The sequence below is a fragment of the Felis catus genome, chromosome F2 (assembly GCF_018350175.1).
Source record: "Felis catus isolate Fca126 chromosome F2, F.catus_Fca126_mat1.0, whole genome shotgun sequence".
Taxonomy (NCBI): domain Eukaryota; kingdom Metazoa; phylum Chordata; class Mammalia; order Carnivora; family Felidae; genus Felis; species Felis catus.
Genome location: NC_058385.1, coordinates 45,070,025 through 45,093,183, shown reverse-complemented (window position 1 = coordinate 45,093,183; position 23,159 = coordinate 45,070,025). Strand labels below are relative to the sequence as shown.

General features: G+C 41.1%; 1 protein-coding gene across 2 annotated transcripts; it reads right to left on the bottom strand.

The window, feature by feature from the left end:
- Positions 1-14,780: 14,780 nt before the first annotated feature.
- On the bottom strand, positions 14,781-22,511 carry OSR2 (odd-skipped related transciption factor 2). Of its 2 annotated transcripts, none has more exons than XM_004000015.6 (4): positions 22,123-22,511; positions 17,293-18,061; positions 16,126-16,225; positions 14,781-15,361 (listed from the first exon to the last, which is right to left on the bottom strand). In XM_004000015.6, the coding sequence occupies exons 2-4, from the start codon at positions 17,946-17,948 to the stop codon at positions 15,179-15,181; spliced, it is 939 nt and encodes a 312-aa protein (XP_004000064.1). In that variant the 5' UTR covers positions 17,949-18,061; positions 22,123-22,511; the 3' UTR covers positions 14,781-15,178. The 2 variants fall into 2 exon arrangements, with proteins under 2 accessions (XP_004000064.1, XP_004000065.1); XM_004000016.5 differs by having other exon boundaries at positions 14,781-15,279.
- Positions 22,512-23,159: the final 648 nt, after the last annotated feature.

Genomic DNA, 23,159 nt, shown 5'->3' with positions numbered 1-23,159 from the left:
TTAATGTTTTTCTTGCTCTTTATTTGTCTCTTATACAGATTAATACAGTGCCTAACAGGAAGATACTCAAATATTTGTTGAATGGCTATCAAATGAGTGAGAAGTACTGGAAAAAAAGATAAATACAATCAGAACAATTTCTTTGTTGCAGATATGCCTTAGGGTTCCTCATAGGACTCCAGGTTGTAGAAAGATAAAAAGGACTCTCTCCCCACTCCCCACCATTGACACACCCACTAGGCAAACACCTATTCCATATTCTTTTGTCCAGGCAACCTTAATCATTACCAAGAGCTCCTGTGAGTGGAACCATAGCTATATAATTCTATTGGATTGTTTCCATAAGGTTTTAGCTCAAGAAAGAAAACATGACTAGGGAAAGGAATCCTTAATTACATCTTAAAAATATGATCAAAAGCAACATTTAAGAAAAGTGTTTCCAGGGAAGAGCCAAGGATGACACCCGGTTTTATAGTAATTCATTTTCCCAAACCTCAGAGCATGTGATCAAAGCTGATATACATTATCTCAGGCTTGGTACCAGGGTGACTCTTTTTTTTTTTTTCTTACTTTTCTTGAAGTTTTTATTCGAATGAATAAATAGATGAGGAAGAGCCAAACCTGGGCCAGCCAGGTGTAGACTCTGAGAGTCCTGCTGCCTGATCTATAATAATACTTCCTCCCCTCTCTTTTTTAATGAAGAAGCTGTGGCCTTTAGCACCTTGAAATACTATCATGCAATTCAGGTCCTTTTGAATCAGGATAGGAATAATAGCATGTTAAATAATAGCATGTTAAAACTTGTAAGAGGAGGACAATGAAACTTCATTAAATGTGGAGGAGGTTGCAAACAGATTAGTTATTAGGCAAATCAGTGTGATACAAGTCCTCCTGACAACCTGTGTGCTCAGTGCTGGGATCATTCAGTTAATCTGGGCCAGGGATTTAAAAGATTCAGACCCAGTAAGGCTTCAGCTCTAACCAGTTAATCCTCCTTCCTACCATACCACCAGAGGAGGAAATAAAAGTATGAAGTTTCTAATTCCTTCTCCCTCCTCCCGTAAGTTGTGCTAACGCTGATTCATTGATAATTGTTGGCACATCTCCAAGGAAGACTGAAAATTTCCTAAATTCACTGGCATTTTTGGATGAGGATAATGAAAACTTCCTAGTGTAGAATCTGAATAAAGACATAATAAGCAGTATATTTGCCTGAGGACCTGATGGTGTGGTGACAATTCTAAACATTTTACAAAGTTTATGTACGTCTCATCTGTTTATGTAAGAGGAATTCTCCTCCCCCTCCCATAAGTTTGCAGTTTAGAGAAAGTAGAGGGCAGGCCTAGGATCAATCATTGGAAGGTGCAGCTAGCAAAAGTCTTGATTATAAGACTTTTATAACATTCAGAGTTATCAACAATGCAACCTATGGCTTCACAGAAGTGTGAGTGCTTCTCCAGTTAATACTATATGAAAGATGGACAAAGACATTTCTAAAGTTCCTTCCAAACCAAAGACGCTGCTATTCTTGAAGCATAATGAAGACCACACCTTTGAAAATATGCTGGCTGTCCTGACTAGCAAACTAGTGTCCCATCAGCTCTGGTTCTTACCTTCTTTGATAAGTCATGTTTCTTTATTCATTGGTTCTGAGAACCTGAGAGGGAGGTAAGGTTGAAATGCGGAAAAAACATAATACCGCCTGAGCAACTGAAACATCTTGAACTCATATTCACTGTTGGACATTTTAACAGAAAATTTAAAAGTTGCTCTCTGTTTCCAAAAGAAGGAACCATGTTGGAATACCAGAGCTGTGAGAATCCCTATTATGAGAAGAAATCTGATTGGGAATCATCATATTACTCCACAAAACTAAGTTTCAGCTTTATTAAGTATTCTAAGAAGGGCCTAAAAAATAAATTTTAATCCAATGCTTCCAGCCCTTTTACTTTAACTTTAAATTGGCTCCTGACTATTTTAGGCATAGGTTAAATTCTTTGAGTATTTAAACCCTATACTGATATATATGACTTTATCAATTGTACTTTAACTCTTCTTCTTCTTCTTCTTTTTTCTTTTATTTTAACATTTATTGGGTACCTATTATATGCCAGCCACTATGCTAGAAGCTTTCACCTAATCTGTATTTGGGTAAATAGTTCTAGGACAGTGAGTTAGCAAAGCAGTTTAAATTATCAGTTTATAGGAAGGCTTCAGAGAATCTGTAAAGCTAAACAGTGCATGTAATGGTAATTAGAATAATGATAAATACCTAGGGTCCATATTGCAGTTTATATCTTTCAAAACAGTTTCAAGGAAATTCCTTTACTTTATTAATTTTTTCCTCCACTGTTTTCCATTTTTTATAAGATAGCTTAATTAAGATATAATTCATATGCTATAACCTTTACTGATTCTTAACCTTATAGAAATAGTAAGAAATAAACTTGATGCTAAAGAAAAAAAAGTCTTAACCTTATTTATTTTTTTAATATTTTATTTTTAAAGCAATCTCTACACCCAGTGTGGGGACTCAAACTTACAACCCCAAGATCAAGAGTTGCATGCTCCACTGACTGAGCCAGCCAGGTGCCCCCCAAAAGTCTTAACTTTAAAACAAATAAGCAAAATCAATCAACCAGTCAATCAAACAAGCAACTCTTCAAGAGTCTATATCTTACTAATATTTAAATTTAACTATGTGGGATACATTATAAAACAGAAAATATTTTGAGGCAAAGTTAGAAAGACAAATGCTAAGGAGAGAATAAAGGCACCCGAAAAATAATATAAGAGAAACATTGATAATATAAGTGTGTGTGTGTGTGTGTGTGTGTATATATATATATATATATATATATATATATATCACATAGATATATTTGTAAAGTTAGACTTGTGAGGCAATGTTAGAGAAACATTGATGATACAAGTGTGCGTGGGGGGATATATATCACATAGAAAATATTTTGAGGCAAAGTTAGAAAAACAAAGGTTAAGGAGCGAATAAAGGCATCTGAAAAGTAAGAGAAACATTGATGATATAAGTGTGTATAGTGTGTGTGTACATATATATGTATGTATATATGTATATATGTGTGTGTGTGTGTGTGTGTGTGTATATATATATATATATATTAGGGGAGTGCAGAGGAGACAAGGGAGTATGAAACCTGGAAAGTAAGTTTGGTGAATATCAACAAGGCTGATCAGGGCTTTTGAGAGAGGATGGGAAAGATTAAGAGACTAGCCAAGTTAATTTGGAAACAAGCCAGGTCCACATGTAATAAGCTAAAGAACTGTCTAAGAGGATAGGTAATTTAAGAAGGTGGTCAAAGAAAGCTTACTGCACAAGAAGCAAAGATAAATCAAAATAGACTGGTGTCCAAAGTTTAACTCAAGGGAAAAAAATAACATGTATAGATTCTTGTAGTGTGTGTGTGTGTGTGTGTGTGTGTGTGTGTGTGTGTGTGTGTATATATATATATATATGGTGTGTGTATATATAGTGTGTATATATAGTATATATATATATAATATATAAATATATTTATATATTATATATATAAAGAAAAATGGCAGATACCCTATCAATCAAAGATTCGTGCTATATTTCTGCATTCTGTGTTTTGATTCCAATCTGAAGTGAATGATTCACCAAAAAAAAAAAAAAAAAAAAAACCACACTGAAAAAAGGTTTCCAGTTCAACAGATACTAAATAATCTATTTTTAAAGACAAATATAATTATAGGATCCAGTTAAAATAAGGCTTTTTAAAAATCACATGCAGAGAAGAAATATGGTATTGTATTTGAACTTAAAATATGACCTCTTAAATTTTACCAACTGTTCCAAACATAAATGTAGCTAGAATTAGTGTAATGATGGTCCTATTATTTGGTATTCATTTTAAATGTTAGAAAACGTAAAAGTCCTCAGTGGATTTTTCACATCAGAATTTATTTCACTTAGTATTCTTTACAAAATGAAATTGTTGTTTTTACTGAAAGTGCATTTAAGTCACAATGTAAATGAATTCATGCCACTTTACTATAATTAGAGCATAATCGATTAACCAAATGGTTACTATTGCTACTACTACTACATGTAGTGGAAGCTGCTTTGTTTTTTGCCGCTTTGTGCTGCCAATACCACGTATTTTCACTTTTCAACCAAATTACTCTTTTTATGTCATTTACTCCAAATAATCAGTCCAGTTACCTTTGTTAAACCCGATTGGATCAGAGTGTGTACATGGGCAAGTTAGTCATAACTGAGACTTCACAAATTACCAAAATACTGTTTATTTGTTAATATTTAAAAGTTATTATTAGCAGCTATAAGTTATGCACATTTGTGTACTCTGTGTACTCTTAGTAAAAAGAGAAATTAAAAACTCTGCTCCTCAGATACTTTGAAGTTTTTAAGATACCTAAATAACCTGAAAATAAACCAACATTTCTTACTTTTTTTGAGGCACAGATGTCTCTGAAAATTTGATGAAAGCTACAGCTCCCTCTTCCCAGAAAAAAAAACCCAACAATGTGTATATGCACATCAAATTTTGCTTACAATTTCACAAAGTTTATGGACTCTCTGAGGTCTTCCTATGGGCCCATCAGAAGTCCATGAACCCTGGGTTAAGAACCTCTGCAATAAACCCACACTTTGCTTTGGCAAGATGGAAAACTTACCATTAGAAAGTATGCCTGTTTAAGCGTTCATTCTTTAGGGGCATGTATCTGAAAGGGATGATTAAAAAAAAAAAACAACTCCCTAAAAAACTTTGGCTCAGTTATCCCTCCTGTTTAGCCTTAAAATGAGGACCAATTTCCTTTGGGTCAAACCCCAAACTCTTAGTGTCTTGACTTTCTAAATGCTTGACAACTATAGACACTTTAATGAAATCCAAATGGGTGAAATTCAACACTTCATTCTGATGCTCTTTACAGATGTTCTTAATAAGGACACTGAAGAAGTCCTTAGAAGCCTAGCTTCACACATCAGCCAAGGGAAGAAAGAATTCATTGGAAAATGAAGATAATAAGTAATTCTGGAGTATTCCTGTACCAGTCAGTATCATGCACTTACAACATAAACCTATAATCAGCTTTGTAGGGAAGCATGTAGTGCACAGAGGTAAAGTCTGTTGATAGATTCCTGGGTAGCAATAGTCTCAGACCATACTAGCTTCTGATATTGAATATTTAAATTCTGCTCAGAATAATTTTCCCACAAAGACTTTATTTCTACAAGTGACAGCTTTTTAAAAATTGAATACAGAAAGAAGCTGAAACAATCCTTTTTACCTATCATAATATTAAAACAATTTTTTAATAGCAATGAAGACAAATTTTATAAATGATAGGATTTTATAAGTAGAATGGATGTCATCACACCATGTAGGTAGATTAGGTCACCATAATTATTCTGTTCTTCTACTCCCTTTGTTTGCCAACAGTGGATAAGAGCTCACCTGCAATTTGTCTTCAAAGCTCTGAATAGGATAGTTGCATTCTGGGAAATTATTTTCTGGAACATTCTTTGAGACCATCTGGAGAGAAGGGTTTGCACACTAAGATGGACACGAAAGCTTACCTTAAACATTTTTATCAATGAATTTGCAACTTTGAAGGTGAGAAAATACTCAATTTGTCTCACAAGATATTAGTGTTATGGGCTCTTTTCTTAAAATTTTCGAAAGAATAATGCTGGCTTTACAGGAATGTGTGGAAGTAAGGCACAGTAACCTGAAAGGGAAGATCAGAAAGAAAGGTACTCAAGATTTTGTATTAGATTAGTCAGGCTTGTGAATTCTGATCCAGAACCTGTCACTTTTATTTCCTATAGAGCCTTAGGCAATTTACTTCACTCCAAGACTACTCCCCCATACATCTCTTTCTTCACCCATGAAATGAAGATAATGCTGACCTACCTAATAAGAAAGTTGTGTAAATTTCATGTTGTATTCAAAATATTCCAATAATTTAAAAACTTATTCAGTTAAATTTTAGCATTTGATAAATTTATAACTTTTTATCTCATATCTTATATCTTAAAGATGGCTACAAAACAAGTGAGACATTGTCCATGTGTTTGTGCCTAACATCATCAATAATTAGATTAAGTTAGGGAGAAACCAGGGGGAAATATAAGTATTTGGGAAGGCAGAGAGGGAATGCAAGACTCTAGAACTGGATTGAACCTCGGGAAAATCACTTCACTTTTCTTCACCTCGATGGCCCCATCCTCAAATGTAGTCCTTATTGATATGTTTTTGTGTATTCACATTTTTTTAAAAATGTGGCCTCTTTCCTGTAGAATGCAAGTTCCAAGGGTGTAGAGAATGTGCCTCTCTGGTATACCAGTATATCTCTAGCATCACAGAGTAGCTGCTCATTAAATATCAATATTAGATAGTTCCTAAAGTCCTTTTCAGCTCTAAAATCAGATTTTTTTAAACTTAATTTAACTTATTTTAATTTAATTTTTAAGTAATCTGTACACCCAATGTGAGGCTCAAACTCACCACCCCAAGATCAAGAGTCAAATGCTCTACTGACTGAGCCAGCCAGGCACCCCTAAAATCAGATTCTTTGGGGAAAAGAAAGGCTTATTATGAAAATTTCCAAGCATATCGAAAAGTATGGAGACTAACGTAACAAGCTCGTACACATATCACTCAGTTTTGTGAAGTCTTAACTGTTTAAATATTTGCTTCAGATGTTTTTAGGCAATAAAATATAAATACAAGTGAAGTCCCCCTTCAGTGTGTAGCATCCTTAATTTCTTTTGTCTTTCTCCCCAAAGGTAACCAATATCCAGAATTTAGTGTTTATTATTTCCAAGAACATTTTATATTTTTACTATATTTATACAAACTATATATCATACCTTCAAAATTTACATGAATGATACATACTTGTCATTCTGCAACCTGCTTTTTTGGTTAAGTTACTGCCTTTTTTCTTTTTTCCTTTTTTCTTTTGACCTGGGCAGGAAATAAAGTGTTAATCAAGTTGATAAGAGCATCATCTTTCTATTTCTAACCATTTCTATCTCTAAACCCGTATAAATGGAGGAAGAATCCTTATAGAAGTAAAAAAGATTAACATAAAATAAGGAACTTTCAGATGGATCTAGATCAGAACCAAATAAAAACATGGCCACGTCCTGTCATCACATTATAATATTTATAACACCAGCACTGCCAATAAATGATGTTGCAAAAACATGGTGCCTCATGGTAAACATTGCAGAGGACTAAGAGTGGGTCCCACTGAGATTATGACTATGGACCGGTGCACAAGTGAAATAATTTTTAGGATAGAGAAATACTGACTTTTTAGACCATAGAAAAATAATAGGAAATGTTCAGTTCTGGCCCATAGTACCAGCTGAACTATTGTTTTAATGCTGGCCTTAAATAAACAAAATATCTATTAGTTCTTTATGTTCTATTAGTTCTTTATTTAGAACTTTATGTTCCAAATGCTGGGTCTTGTGCAATTTGCTTAGCCTTGAATTTCACATGATCTGTTTGGAAAGTTGAGTTGTGGGAACAACTTGTCAGGGTCAGTCTTTACTATTAAACAGCTACCATATTTCAATAAATATTTCCTCATTCAATAAATATTAAAATACAATAAAGAATATGAGAGTATTTGCATTATCTACTTAATGTAGTTTCTTTTTCCTAGATTAATTTTTTGTTTAGATAAGAGACATAGGGCAAGAACAGTACAGTTTCACTGGGAAGTTTACCTTGGTAAAAAGACAGAAGCTATTACATTCTATCTTGTCAATGATCCATGGATAATGGGTCACCAGGGGATTTAAGAACTGTATCTTTCAGTTCTTGCCAGAGAGGTATCTCAGTGTGCACTGATGTGAACCATAATATGACACACCTTGAAGAATCTTCGAAACCCTCAGGCACTCTCTCAGCTGCTGTCATGAAGATAGGGGACTAAAGGTTGTCAGTTAAGGATAGTATTCTGTAAATAATTTCAGTAACAATGATTTTCCTATTTCTCATGTTAAATTCTAATGAAGAGATTCAATTCTCAGGTTTAGAAGTCTTTAGACTTTTTTTTTCCATCACCTTAGAGGAATATCTATTTACGCTGATGTGAAAAAAGACCCAATAGATATATTGTTTTGTTAAGTGTGTGTGTATGTGTGTGTGTGTGTGTGTGTGTGTGTGTAGAAGTTGCAAAATACTATTATTCTATGATCCTATTTGTGTGTGTGTGATGTTAACTATATGCTTACCTTTGAATATCCACAGCAAAATGTCCAGAAAGACAGACCAAAAATGTTAACAGTAGCTACCTCTGGGGAATGAAACTAATAGGGTCATTAGTGGGGGTGAGGAAATAAGAGACTTCTACTTATAGACTTCTATATGGTTTGAATTTTTTTTTACAATAAGCATGATTGTTTTTATCAGCTAAAAATGATAAAGAAATACAATTCCTTTACAATTTAAAAACTTTACTTTTAATCAACCAAAGAGCCTCTAATATTTCAGAAGTTTTAGAAAAACATGATATGACAGTTTCAAGTAGAAATTAATTTGTAAGCCTACATTTATTTTTACTGAGTTAATGACATATTTTATGAGAGAAGTGATATGATTTCTTGGTATTTTCTAGCTTTTGTGAAGTGAACAATGCTCATCTAATAATACATTCATGCTTACCTAAATGAGAACCATAAATCTTACAAAGTGGAGAAGACCTTATTATGTAGGGCAAACTCACATTTTACAGATGAGAAACTGAGCCTCAAAAAGGTTAAATGTTTTGTCTATAAACAATTCCAGAGCTTAAAAAATTAAATCCATCTTTTCTTCTAGAAAAAGATGGATCTTTAGAAAGATCTTTTAGATCTTTAGAAAAAGATCTTTTGAGAGAGAGAAGAGGAAAGAGAGAGAGCGTATGAGTGGGGTAGGAACAGAGAGAGGAGAGAAAGAATCCCAAGCAGGCTCCATGCTTAGCACAGAGCCCGACACAGGGCTAATCCCAGAAGCATGAAATCACAACCTGAGCCAATATTGAGAGTGGAACACTTAACTGACTGAGCCACCCAGGTGCCCTTAAATCCATCTTCTGACTTCATGTCCATGGCTTTTTCCATCACAACATATAGCCACCTACTCTGAAATTTTAGTGTAATAATAAAATAATCTAATAAACAAATTTTAGATTGTGCACACACACACACACACACACACACACACACACAAAGCTCAATACATAAAGCATTACTCATAGCAACTTAATGTTCTTTATACAGAAGCCAAAGTAACAAGTCATTTGGTGACAATATTTCAATATACAAATCCAAAAGAGAATTATTTTTACTTCTCTGTGATTTTCTCATCTTAATCAATTATTATATTCTCTCTATTCTCCTGCCTCTTTAAATTAGCAAATGGATTAAGAGAACAAAAAAGAACAAAGAAATAAAATATCAAAGCCAAAGATGTCTATTAGTGCAAAAAAGATAAATCTAATTTGGAGACAGCAACAATAGAAAAGAAAAGTACATAGAGAGACCATAGAAGAGTAATAAGAATAAAGGCAGAGGAAATTTTCACCACGTCAAGGACATGAGTAAATAAGTAAAGAAAAGCGGGTTGAAATTTATTTTATGTTTATTACGGTAGGCACATAGTAAATGGCTGATGGATAAGATAAAGGGAATGATGGTGTCAAAGGCTAATGCAGACATTCTCAGTCTGTAATACACATAAGAACTACCTGAAGTGTTTGTTTAAAATACAGAGTTCTGAGTCTTTATCACCAGGAATCCCAAGTCACACACTGGATTAGGGAGAGCCCAGAAATAAGTACCCTGGGTAAGTCTGATGATCATACCTGGAGGAACACTGAGCTAGAATTACTGAAGGTCTTACAAGGAAGAAAACAAAGAACCAGTATACAGAAACCTAGAGAAGAGAAAAGATAGGAAAAAGAAATGTGAATAGAAATCAAGGAAGAACGGAAAGAAACTAGAAAGATGTAATGAAATTAAAGAAGTGGTTTAGAAGAAGCAAGAGTGTATACGTGGGTTTGCGTGGACAAGAGACAAAGCAAAGGCTGGTCAGAGACAATAAAGCCATATGAAAAAATATATTGAGGAAACTAAGGCTTTATCTTGAATTTTAGAAATAATGTTTATTATTTTTTCCTTTATAAAACTAACACATGCTTATTGTGGGAAAGTTGAAAATAAGAAAGGGAGAAGAGGGGCGCTGGGTGATTCAGTCAGTTAAGCATCAACTTTGGCTCATGAGATTTCGGCTCAGGTCATGATCTCATGGTTTGTGAATTTGAGCCCCTCAACAGGCTCTGTGATGACAGCTCAGAGCCTGGAGCCTGCTTCCGATTCTGTCTCCATCTCTGTCTGCCTCTCTCTCTCTCTGTCTCTGTCTCTCTCTGTCTCTCTCTCTCTCTCTCTCTCTCAAAAATAAACATAAAATTTTTTTCAAATAGAAATTTTGAAAAAAGAAAAGGAGAAGAAAAACACACCTTTAGCTTGCTACTCATGAATAACTGCTATTAACATTTCGGTGTATTTTCTGCTAGTCTTTATTTCTGCTTAGTTTTTTCAAGATTTTGTTTGTTTATATAGTTTGGGTAATATTGTACATGCCATTGAATATCTTGCTGTATTACAACATAAGCATCTCCTAACATAAGGTTATTAACAGAAACTTCATCTTTAATATCTGCTTTATATTCACAACACTCAGTTTTCCTTTCTTCCTTGCTAACAGAAATCAGGGTTTTTTTCGGGCAATCAGAGGCTTCAGGGAAGGCTAGCTCCATTTCTATGCTTATAAGAGGAGTTTTATTTAGTCCATTGCAGGATAATTGTATTCTCCTTGTCAGTGATTGGCTGAGGAATGAGCAGGTTGACCTAATTCTGACCAATAAGATATACGGGCAAGTCTACAGGTTGGATTTATGCAGAAATTGTTAATTCTTAAAAAGTGATACAAAAAAGAAATAAATCCTTTTCCTACCTGTGAAATATGTGTGAAAAGGAAGCACTAGAACTGGTGGTTGGAGCTGTTGCAACCATCTTGTGGCCATGAAGGGAGCCAGTCTACACACTAAAGATGGAACAAAAGAAAAGTAAGAACTAGGCTCTGGATAATCTTGTCAGTCCAATTAATTATACCTCTCTGGATCCTACCTTTAGACCTCTTGTTATGTCAGAAAATAAATCCCCTATTGTTCAAGCCCCTTTTAGTCAGGTTTTCTGTTTGCACTAGAAAGCTATACCTAATAGTATAATATATACCTAGTATAATGCCATACATAACAGATATAGCATTATAATTTACCCAACCATTTCCTCTTATAGGCTGTTTGGGTTACTTACAGTTTTTCACTGTCATTTTTTGCCTTGGATGATTATATAGGAAAAGTTACATAGCTTATGATAATGTAATTTGTGTTAGAGGGGGAAAACAGGCAATAAACAGGAATGAACTTGAAATATCTCAGGTCATCAAAGCTGAATCATTCTGAATCTCCACTCCCTTTATTGCTAGGTGCTGTCAGCAGAGGTGGTTATCAGTGGAAAGTTACATTTCAGAAGGAAAAATTGGGAAATACGGTCTCAATATAATACACTGATAAATGTGAAAGCAAATAATCCTCAAAAATCAAAAGTTATTCCTGTTTACAATGTGTTATATGGTCTCATCAACGTTTCCTCTTTCTTTATTATTATAATAATATTAATGTTACTTTGGGAACAGGAAGGTAGCCCATTATGCCATGGTAATACCCTTCTTGTAGTAAAATTTGCTGTAGATTCTATTGTGTTCAATCCAAATGCATGTAGTCTGTCATGTTGGCAATTTTCAAGAACTGATGTTTCCCAAGTACCTTCCAGGGGTAGGCTGCTCCTCTAGAAACAAAAGTAGGGCAAGGGTACCTGACTGAACATGATTTAAGTGAAGAGGTTCAAACGTCTATGCTAACATCTGACAAATGAACAGAAGAAACTCCGAGTATATGCTTCTGATTTCATCATTAGTAGTAATTAGGCTTATTTATAATTTGAAATTTTAGATTTGTTTGCTTTTTAAATATTTAGTAGTCTTAGAGTTAAACTTTTGTAAGTTTCCTCACGTAAAAGAGGATGTGCCTGGGCAAAATAGCAATTTTAATTACTGCAATTATAAAGCACTGGTACTACAATGACCTTCATTTCAATATTAGCCTCAATACATGCACCTAACACACATTCATAATTTTACATTAATAATTGGTTACAATGTAATTAATTTTAGATATTATTTTTAAAATCCCACACATGGATTGCAAAATAAGATTAAAGTCACATCTGAATACTTAACTGTTGTACATGAAGTTCTTCAGCACTGTGGTTATGACTCGTGATATTTCCCATTCCTGGTTTCTGGCCAGGAGTATTGATTCATGAGTTGACTATGGTAGAGGGTGTAAGGAAAACACAGGCTAATCTAAAACTCAAATAATGACTCTTCCCTAAACCAAAAAAAACAAAAAAAAAAAAAAACACAAAAAAACACAAAAAACCACCACACCAAAACTCAGTAGATTAATTTCATAAGCTACAAGATATCATTTTCCTTATGATGTCTTGTAAGTTTTTCTCACATAAGATTCATTTCCTGCATACTTGAACATTATAAAGAAGAAAGCAAAACTCTGCATTTGGAGAGGAAAGAACCCACTGTTCAAAAGTTCCCCTGAGATCATGAGGTGTGGAAAGAGAGAGCAATGAGGCTAGATCTCTTTCTGAGTCTAGATGGATGCTGGCTTTAGGAGTGCAGACTGAAGGAAGGGAGCTATTAAATTAAACCCTAGTATAGGTTTTCAAATTACTAAGTAGTCAAGATCCCAAAATGTGCACTTGTTAAATTAATAACTATATAAACAAATCAACATTAATTTTTGAAATAGTGTGTATCTGGGAAGAGTAACTGCTTTCTCCACTTTCTCTATTTTTTCCTCATTCCCTTCTGATTCCCATTTTTTTAACTAAAATAAATGCAGAGGAACCGTATTCCTATCTAAATATCCTTGTGACACTGACTTCAAGGATATGCCTGAGCTTGATAGTGAGCAAGGGTCATTCTTTGATAATTGGACTGAACCCTGTGCAATGGAATTCTGACACTTATAGTTGGTTGGGTTGGGTGGGGAAGCGAGACTGAGGACATGGAAATGCCTGCAGGATTAGGGGAGCTCTAGGGACAGTCAATGTGTAACCCTGCCCTAAAGTATTCAAATCTTCTGTGCCAAGGTGGGCAGGATCTTGAGAGAGTAGAGGTAGGGAGGTCACTGAGTTAATTCTATACAAACACAAGAAAACAAACAAGAGTTTCAGTCTTCTAAATACCACACACACATGCACCCTCACACTCTTCCCTGCCCCCTCTCCTCAGTGAAGGCTTGGGCCCATCCCATGTTGGGAAATGCATTTGTGTGAGCATTAGACACACAGGCTTGGTGAGTGGACACTTTGTTGGATAGAATTCATCTCTCATGAGAAGCGTCAGTGACTTCCAGCCAGTTCCCTTGAGAACAGAGTAAGCATTGAATCTGGAACACGTTTGAAACCTCTTTGTAAATTGTGTTGAACAAGGCACTGGCAAAAAATTTGGAATCGAGTCCTCAAGTCCCTATGTACCCTTCTGGAGGATTCTAAAGTACAAACACAGGATGTGATGCCTAGTCCCTAAAGATGAAACATGCCATCTAATACAAATATAAAAGTGAAAAATCTGAGAATACCTAATTAACCCTATTGTTCAGTGTTAAAGTCTGTGAGTACCTTCTGGGCTACTGGGCCATGGGTTCCTCTGATGTTCCCTCCTTAAGTTCAGTTAGATCCCTTCCAGTACTTCTGCATAGTACTACAGTTTATCTGTATCCAAAGTCTTCCACCCAAATCCTATACAGGTTGTCATGATGCCAGTGTCACATTCCCCAGGAATCATCTGGGAAAGGTTGAAATGCCTCAGAAGATTATGACATGCTTCCCATGAGCTCCACACAGAGTACCTATACTTCTGGCATTTTCCCAGGGACAAAAGACCAACCAGTGATGAAAACTTTGCAAGTGACCTGGCTCAAGTTTGCTTTGCAGAGAAATCTGAACCTTCTAGAAGAAAACATCTCCACCCTAGGAAAGCAATATTTTCACAGCTAAGTAGTTTCTCCTTTCTCCTCTTGTCCCCCATCTTCTGAAGGTTGTATCTTCCTGCGCTCTTCTATAGGAGGATTATTAGACTTCTCTCCTGAAACCAGGGTAAAGTCTCTGTCTACAGTGCTAAATCATAGTGTTCAAAGTCTAATGGTAAGAGAAGTCCATCATAAACTTTGACATTAGGTCAAGGACTTTTTCATCTTGTGCTTTCAGGTAGGTCAGTCATGGAGTTGCATGCGATTAACAATCATTATACTGCTTTTTATCAGAAGGAATAACACACAAAGAATTAGAATAAACAAAAGAGGATAAAACCTCGAGGGTATCAATTTTAATATCTGTGAAAACCAAAAATTCCAAATCTAAATTGTCCAATTCAAAAATACCATAACACAGAAAGGGAAGAGCTGAAGTCTCAGTAAGAGAATTGTGAGAAGTCTTATTTTAAAAACCTAGGGATAAAGAAAACCCTCAATGTTGAGTATTTTAGAGGCATCCTACTCTCCCAGAGCCCAGCGGAAGAACAGAAGTTAAATAGCAAGACACTTTTGCAGAAGTGTTGAAACAAACAAGAAAAGGTTTTATTTTGAAAATACACTCTTTAAAGATAAATTTGGCTTCCATTTTCCATATCTAGGTGCATCCAACAAGATACAAAAACGAACAAAACAAAACAACAAAACGAAGACCCACAACATTATGTACAGAGCTCTAAAATGAGCTGTGAATATCTACAAGAAACTAGCATATACTCTTTGTGAAGGGATGTACTTGTGTGGCTTTCTACAGTCCTCAGTCCTCGAGAAGAAGAGTTAACTCCCTGGAGCTGCAGGTGCGGCTACAGCAAGGGAAGAGCTGGGGTCAGTGAGGGGTTGGGGGTGCGACCCTTGGGTGGGAGGCGTGGAGAAGTGTCTGGGGAGGGGAGCAGCGGCGGCACGGGACACATCCTGGGCTTCTCTAGAAGTCCTGCCGCGGGGTGTGAGTCAGGCTGTGCCGCCGCAGATCACAGTTTCGCCTGAACACTTTGCCGCACCGCTCGCAGCTGTAGGGCTTGATGTCTGTATGGGTGAGAAGGTGAGTTTTCAGATTACTTCTCTGATTAAAGGTTCTTCCACATGTGGGACATTTGTGTGGAGATTCCTGTTCAGATGTGAAGCAAGCAAAGGATTAATCCTTCACACCACCACCGCACCCTTCTCAATAGTTTCTGTCTTATCGGTATCACAAGCGTTAACATAACACGCGCACGACAACAAAAGAGGGGACTTGCACGAACAAATCTGGCTCCTAATCCTCCAATCAAGAACGCACTCGCGCAGGCACACACAGAGGCCCGATTACACTGATAACTGCCGGTGGCCACCGCGGTGGGCTTTGTGATTTCCAGCTCTTTACATTTCATCACCGTGTCACAGGCAGGAAAAGGAGGAAGGAAAAAACTCTAATCCGCTCTTAAGGAACGACATTCTCCCGGGTAATAAGGCTCCTCTTTGCTGGAAAATTAAACTATTCCTCAATGTTCTGAAAACTACAAATTATGAGGCCCCTGGGAGAGAGAGCATATGGGATTTCACTATGCCTCCATTATCAAAATTACCTTTATTTCCTCCCAAACACGAAAGCTTTAAATGCAGGGCAGATCAGATTGAAAAAAAAAAAAAAAATCTAAAGTTAGGACTTAGAATAAAGAGAATGGCCTTTTCCTTAAGAAAAATATAATAATGCTTTATGGTAGGTAAGAGTAATTTTTTGCATAAAAAAATGCTGAGTGCTGCTTTTCCCCACCTCGAAAACTAAATCTAAACAGAGCCTTTTAAGAGAAAGAGCTTGCCATTGAACACCTTTGTGAGCGAAGATGATAAAACGAAACCAGCCACTGTTTTTAAACAAGAAAACAAACTTACCTGCATATGTAAAGTTTTGTGAACCGCTAGAGTTCTAGACTGACAAAATCCTTTCCCACACTCCTGACATTTGAAAGGTTTTTCTTTGGAATGGATATACCTGAAAATCAATATAAGGTTTCATTGAGATGGTTTTACACCACGGTGAGGAGTTTCTTTTGACAGTCACTCAAAACCAAGTCGTGAAAGGGCAGAAGAAACGGGATTCCCATTATTTATGTTTATAGATTGTATTTTTTTTTTCCTCTGTGTAATTCTGTTTATGGTTAACCTCAACTAACAGATTCTTCAAAACATTCACCGGACGCCGGCTTTATCTACACTTGATCGCCCTCTCTGGTGTATTCTGGAGCTCAAAATCGTGCCGAATGAGTCCTTCTTGGTCTCTTCGGTTTTCTCTGGTATTTAAACTGGCCAAATCAGGATGTTAGGCAAGGCCGACTTTAGGGGAACCGATTTTACCCAATCCCTAAACAGCCGCGGAGGATCCCAACAGGAGTCCCAGTGCTGTAGAACTACAAGCAGGGTCCAAGAAAAGATACCCCCACCCCCACTCCTTGGAAGCTTCTACCCGATGAAAACACTTACGTTACAGTATTTCTTCAATTGCCATTTATTAATGCAGAGTTTAAGGTCGTAGGGTGTTGCGGGGTGGGGACCCGTTTCTAAATTCAGTGATCTCAAGACCCCCATAAGTAAAATAAAAGAAAGGTCGCCTTGGCAGGCTCTGGGGCACACCTGGGGGTGGGGAGATAGGGAAAGGAGGGAACCCAGTAGGGGTGGCCCGAGTAGATTTCTAGAAATGGTCTGACAGCAGCTAGAACTGGTATCCACGTGGGAAGGTCTTTGGGGTCCCTCGGCTTTTTTGGCCCCACCCCCCATTGGCGACCCGGAGGAAACTGGGAAACGCATACAAAGACCAACCCACCAGATTGTAACTGCCTAAGAATGAGGAAAGGCCCTTCTGCATCCCAAACCAGGACGCAGCCAGAGACGGAGGAGGAAAAAGGTAACAGTTGGGGGTTAGCTGTAGCTGGCCAGGGAGGGCCTTTGGGAATATATTCTGGTTTAGAGGGGATTTTGGTGACACTTAGACTGTCTATCAGGACTCGGTACTCTGAACAAAGTCGACTTCCCTACCCAGGCCAACCTCTTTTCCAACCTCACCTGTGATCCCGCAGATGATCTTGCCTCCGGAAGGCCTTGTGGCAGATGTCACACGTATATGGCCTCTCATCCGTGTGGGTCCTCTCGTGGATGAGCAAATTGTAGGATTTGGTAAAGTGTCTGCCGCAAAACTTGCAGATAAACTCTTTTTTCGTTTTGGAGGGCAACCTCCCTCTGGAGGGCTTTCTGTCCGGAGTCAATTTACTGAGCCCCGAAATGGGGCTACCTAGCCCCGGGCTCAGCTTGGTCAGGTCTCCCATCTTAGGGGGGTCCTCTTGCGTGGCGGCCACGGCCAAGTTGGCAAAGTCAAAACGGGGCCGGTCTTTGTGCAGGGCTGGGAGGACATGGGCAATAGCTCCCTGCTTGGGGTGGAAGAGGTGGGTGGTAAAGGGCAGAGCCGGGAAGGGGAAGCGTGCGTCCACGAGGCCCTGCGCCGCCGCCATCTCGGTGATGGTGGAGCGGGTGATCTCGTGCACGTTGGGGTACCCCAGCGTCCAGTGGTTCATGTGCATGGTCTGCACGGCGCTGAGACCGTACAAGCCCTGCAGGTGGTCCACCGCGGCGGGGAAGGTGTTCACGGCCTGCAGGAAGGAGTAATTGGTGAGCTGCAGCGACGGGTGGAGCGGGATGGGCGCCGGCAGGGCCTTGCTCCCCATTTTCCCTGGTGCTGGGGGGCGGAGGGAGCCGTCCCTGTCTTCCAGGACTCAGAGGCAGGTGGGCGTGGGGCTCCGGCGAGAACCCAGAGAGACAAAGGCACGCAGAGAAAACCCTAAAAATGGCAGGAGAAGAGAGGGGGAGAGTTGTGACTATTATCCTAGCAGGCTCGGCCTGCCCTTTGGCGCCGGCGCGGGTTACCACACCTTCCTTCAAAGTCCTCCTTCCCACTCTACTCCAGGGCCCCCCGAAGGAGTGGTGAGGGATCCCCACAGCGCCTGCCGTGAGGTCCGAACCATGCTCAGACCCGGGACCAGGGTGTCAGGCAGGGCGGGAAGTGGCTTTCCGGCGAGCCGGGCGCCCCGGCGGCCCTTCTGTGGGCGCCCAGAGGAAGGTGGGCTTGGCGGGCACGCACTGAGCAGAAGACCCAGGCCCTGGGAGAAAGAAAGGCGGGCTGGGGGAAGGCGGTGCTTCAGCCGAGGCAGCACCCAGTTCAGCCCATCCAGCCCACCCTGTCCGGCGAAGGTCGGGCAACCGCGACGGCCCGCGACGCCAGCACCCGCAGGCCCAGGGCCGAGCCTCTGTCGCCGCGGCGCCTCCGAGCTCTCCGGGCAACGACACGGACCGCCCGGCGGAGCCCGGGTGCTGCTGCTCCCCGCGCTGCGCCCCCCGCAGGCCGTTCCGCCGCGTGGTCGCCTTTCCCGCGCTTACCCCGGCCACGCCGCGGGTGCGGGAGCGCAGCCGGGGTGCGCTTCGCGCTCCAGGGCCGGAGGGCCCTCGGAGGGGCCGGTCTCGCCCCGCGTTGACCTCGGAGGTTTTCTTTTTCCTTCCTCTGCCTCAGTCCCATTTATCAGCGGTGACGGGCCGCAGGAAAGAAAAGTGACACCTCTGGAGCCGGTTCAGCCTGGAATCGCCCCCTCCTCCTTCCCAGGAGCCGTCCCCTCCCACCCCCCCGACCAAGATCCCTTCCAGATGGTTCAGGCTCTCGGGGGTGGGGTGCGGTGGTAGGGGATACGGGTGGGTGGGCGGAGAACCTCCCTGAGGCCGGAACCCCTTCTCCCAGACTGAGCGCCAAGCTCTCGGGAGGCGGGAGCGGCTTCCCGGCCTGGCACCGGGAGCCGCTCCTACACCAGGGAGGCCTCAGGAGGTGAGAAGAGAGGAGTGGAGAGGAGAGTGGACTCCCTGGGGAAGGGGCAGCAGGGGAGCCACGGCGGGCCGGGTACAGTGCGGCTTTGCCAGCCTGGAGGAAGGTCGTTTATCTGCTGGGAGATGTGTGCGGCCTGGGCCTAAGCAGGGAGCACTCACTCCCCTCTTCCTGCTCCCCCAATGGCAATACAGAGGTCTGATTTCAGACCCCGGTTCCCCAGGACACCCTACCTGCATTTTAGGGAAAGGCCCACCTTTTCCCACCGCCATTCGCCTTTTAGCAGCGGTTCTGCCAGCTCCTCAGACCTGGGCCTTGCCTTTGAGGGAGGCTCCCCAGGTGCGGGACTCACAGCTGAGTGCTTGCGAGGGGCCGGCGGATCGGTTGGAGCCATTCAACCTTTTAAGCCTGGCTTTTGAATCCAGCCGGAAGGTGGGAAAGTTTGTCCAGTGTTCCTTCACCACCCATCCCTTTACACGCCTGAATCTATTCTAGTGCGCTGTGAAGTGTTGCCCGCGAGTCTGAGGGCAGACTTGGGAGACTGCGATAATGACACAGCGCTCTGACAAGGCAGAATTTGGTCGCTTCAGTGAGGCCCACACCTTCTCTCTCTCCTCCTCTGGAATGCTCAGAGACAGGGATTTATTAATGAACCGCTTCTGCCTGGTCGTATTCGGTCTGGGAGTTCAGACCGGGGGTTAATGAGAGGTGTGGAAGAGTCAGAGGGTCTCAGTCAGACCATTCAACCGAAACTGTAAACCTCCATTAGAAATAAACTTTCCCACCACAAATCACGATTCATTTTTGTTCAGTGGCAACCCTCAAGCCCTCCTAGAAAGGCAGGGAAAAAGGATTCTACTAACATTCCTAGTAATCTATCTGATTATCTCATTTTCCATTAAAAATAATAAATTACACGTTTATTTCCTTCTTTTTGTGTAATGAGGATTTTCCAGAGATTCAAAATATTATTTTTCCCCTAGTGTTAAAAAGCGGTTTCCCCCATAGAGAGGAAACCGAAATTATTATTTGGGTGTATTCCCAGACTAGATTTCTTAGAAATAAATACAGGAGGCAAAGTATAACTCCCACCACTGTTATGAGGGGAGGGGGTTGTCAACTGAAGGAATATCACCGCCTGTAATTTCCACTTCAAATGCACAAAGTGAAATCTGCCATAAACATTATGCATTAATTCTGCCAGCAAAAAGTTGAGTGCCATCTTCCTGCCATTTTCTTCAAATGGTTTGTAACACAAAAATTAGCAACTCCATTACAATTCAGCTCCAAAGCAGCATAAACGTGCTATTTCATAGTAAGTTTTCATTTTAATTCGCAGGACAGATAGTTTCTTCATAGAAGAAGAACAAACCAGTGGTGACTTCAACCCTTTTACAAGCAGAACAACTCTAAATATCCACCGAACACTTTTGCCATAAATAATCAGGGAATTTAGATTTCCACTCTCCCACTGAGTTGCTGGAAATATATGTCAAAAGATGTTTTAAGTCAACGAAGAGAGCTAAAGTACTTTCATTTTGTCTGGAGTGGAGCATGTAGTTGAGCTTCAGGCAGTAACAGAGGTCATCATCCTCTGCTGTCATTTCTCCACTACCCCTTTTCGGACCACTAGTTACTTCTAATTTTACGAGGAAAGAGCCAGTGAAAAACAAATATTTTGGTGAAGCTGAGACTAATTTTCTTTTATCAGTCTTCTTCACAGGGATTTCCAGGCACGTACAGAAGTTTTGTAAAATTTAATGCACTGGCTGTCAACAAGTGAGATGTGTACATGCTAATTTCATTTCACCGAAGCTTTCAAAACATGGGAGGAAAAAGGTACGTGGTAATCTGATAGAGTCTTGCTCTTTGGTAATGCTGTTATTACATTCAGTTATCTAAAAATAAGACACAGTCAGGGGTCATCTGCTAAAACCTGTGTGCTAGTGTGAGACAAACGACGGATGGATCCATAGGCTTGCTGAATTTCAACCCAAGCCACAATGGAATTTTACATAAATCAGAGCTATAGTCCCAGTAGATATAAGGAGATCATTTAAAAAGTACTAACGATGGCCAGACTGGATCAGGTGAACAGAGGAAAAGGGCCGCGAAGTTCCTGCCCCTTTGCAGCGCCTCTGCCTTTCCAAGGAGTTAATTAAATTAAGATGCCTTCCGCATAATCTGGGTTCTGTTTCTCTCTGCTCCCTCGCTCTCCCTGCGTGAGTAATTTTCTTGTTTTGCTCAGGACTGCAGTTTGTTTAGCTGAGAAAGTAGCTGTCTGCGCCGTTTCGCTTCGGGAAATGCCAGCCCTCTTTTGTTCTCTAGGTTCTAACAGGTAGGGAGACGGATCCCCCCCCCCCCCCCCCCGCTCCCTCCGCAAACACCTTTTTTCTCCTTCCTTCCTGCAACCGCCACTACTCCTTTCTCTGTTGCTCTTACTCGAGGAGGCGGGCGTTTAAACCCTAAGGGAATTTGCCTTCTGCCCCCTCTCCAGGACTGGAGGCTGGGAGGAAAATCAAAAGCCCAGCACAAGGTTGGAGGATTACCTAGGACTGAACTGTAACTTCCCTCTTGCAACGCGCTGGCTAGGCAGGCACTGTGAGTCCCCGCGCGTCCGCGCTGCGCTGCGCTGCTGCGGCTGCCCCGAGCTGCTGCGGCTGCCCCGGGACGGGTGGACCAGGAATACTGCGGCACCATCAGAAGCACATGGGATTATGGGGTTTTATCTGAGCGTATGTTGAGCAGCTTTTCTAAGAAGCCTTGCCGAACACTTAGATTAAATGTCGCAAAACAGAACTAAAACAGCGCATACAAGTGTGTGCCGTTGGGTGTTAGCTGGGAGTGGTGTGCCTGGAATCCGATTAAGTGAGAAACACAGTGCCCCAAGATTGCATCCATATGATTTCTTTTCACAGTTGTGAACTTGGGGCACGCGGGACCGAGAATCTGAGTGTCCCCCACACCCCCGACACCCATCCTCCCTTCCTTCCTTCTGGCGGCTGCAGCCCCTTCCCAGAGCGGACACTCACCTCCCTCGGAAAGGTCCGCCTGGGCACCTTCGCTCAGACCCGGCCCAGGTAGTGAGGCGCACGGCTCGGAAAGGTCATTGGGTCCTCGCCGGGCAAACTTCTTTTTCCGAGCGGAATCCCGGGAGCCGCGGACATGATCTGGAGGACGACGAGCAGCAAAAACGAGAGCGGATCCTCGCCTTCGTGGGGGACTGTGGACGTGGAGTTTGTAAAGCTCGGGGGGGGGGGTGGTTAAGCCGGGGCTCAGCGCTCGTCCGGAACCCCGCGTCTCCGCGAGCCTCTTGCCGCGGACTCCGGGTAAGGTCGGAGTCTGCAGCCTCGCAGGGCCATCACCCTCCAGCAGCGCGCGCTCGGAGCTCTGTCCCCGCCCGCGTCCCTCCCCAGGCTGCTCGCGGCCCGGAGTCCCGGGCTTTAGTAGCAGCCCCGCCTCCCCTTCGGGCGGGCGTCCTGCAGCCGCGCGGGGCCCACGGAGCCTGGCTCCGCCTCCGAGCCCGGCGCCCGCTAATGGTCCACTCTGTTTACTTGTGTTTGGATAGCAACTGAGTCTTAAAGGCACAGGTTTGCTGGAGGTTCCCCTGTTACAGAGATGAGCCGAAGGTGACTCAGTTCAAAATTCACACACAAGCAAAGCCCACCCCCTTCCTTCTCCGTGCCACTTTTCCTTACACTGTGAGAAACCAAACAACTGGTTCTCTGCGTCCTGAAGACCCTGCAGAGAAACCCAAAGGGCTTTTTGTAGATTTACTTGGCGCGCTCGCCGGATTAATTTCCACATCTTAACACGTTTAATATAACTATCTTCTCCGTAGGGTAAAGTCAATCAGTTCTAGATTGTATACTCCAGCATATATCACCCTTCCTTCAATTTTAAATACCGCGTTGTACATACTTTTTGTGAATTATGACTATATCTGTAGTCTGCTCTTGCTTGCTGTTTTCAAAACGAAGTTTGTTTTTAGAGGTGACAATTGACTAATTTCGTAATTACTGCAAAGACATGTGGAATGTCCCAGAAGAAATTTCTTCCAGTATTTAAG

What these genes read in the sequence shown, in the direction of transcription:
- OSR2 (XM_004000015.6), bottom strand. Translation starts at nt 17,948, where the DNA reads ATGGGGAGCAAGGCCCTGCCGGCGCCCATCCCGCTCCACCCGTCGCTG. An exon ending in GATCATCTGCGGGATCACAG is followed by an intron (nt 16,226 to 17,292) that starts GTGAGGTTGGAA and finishes ATTGATTTTCAG; the next exon opens with GTATATCCATTCCAAAGAAA. An exon ending in ACAAAACTTTACATATGCAG is followed by an intron (nt 15,362 to 16,125) that starts GTAAGTTTGTTT and finishes ACATCTGAACAG; the next exon opens with GAATCTCCACACAAATGTCC.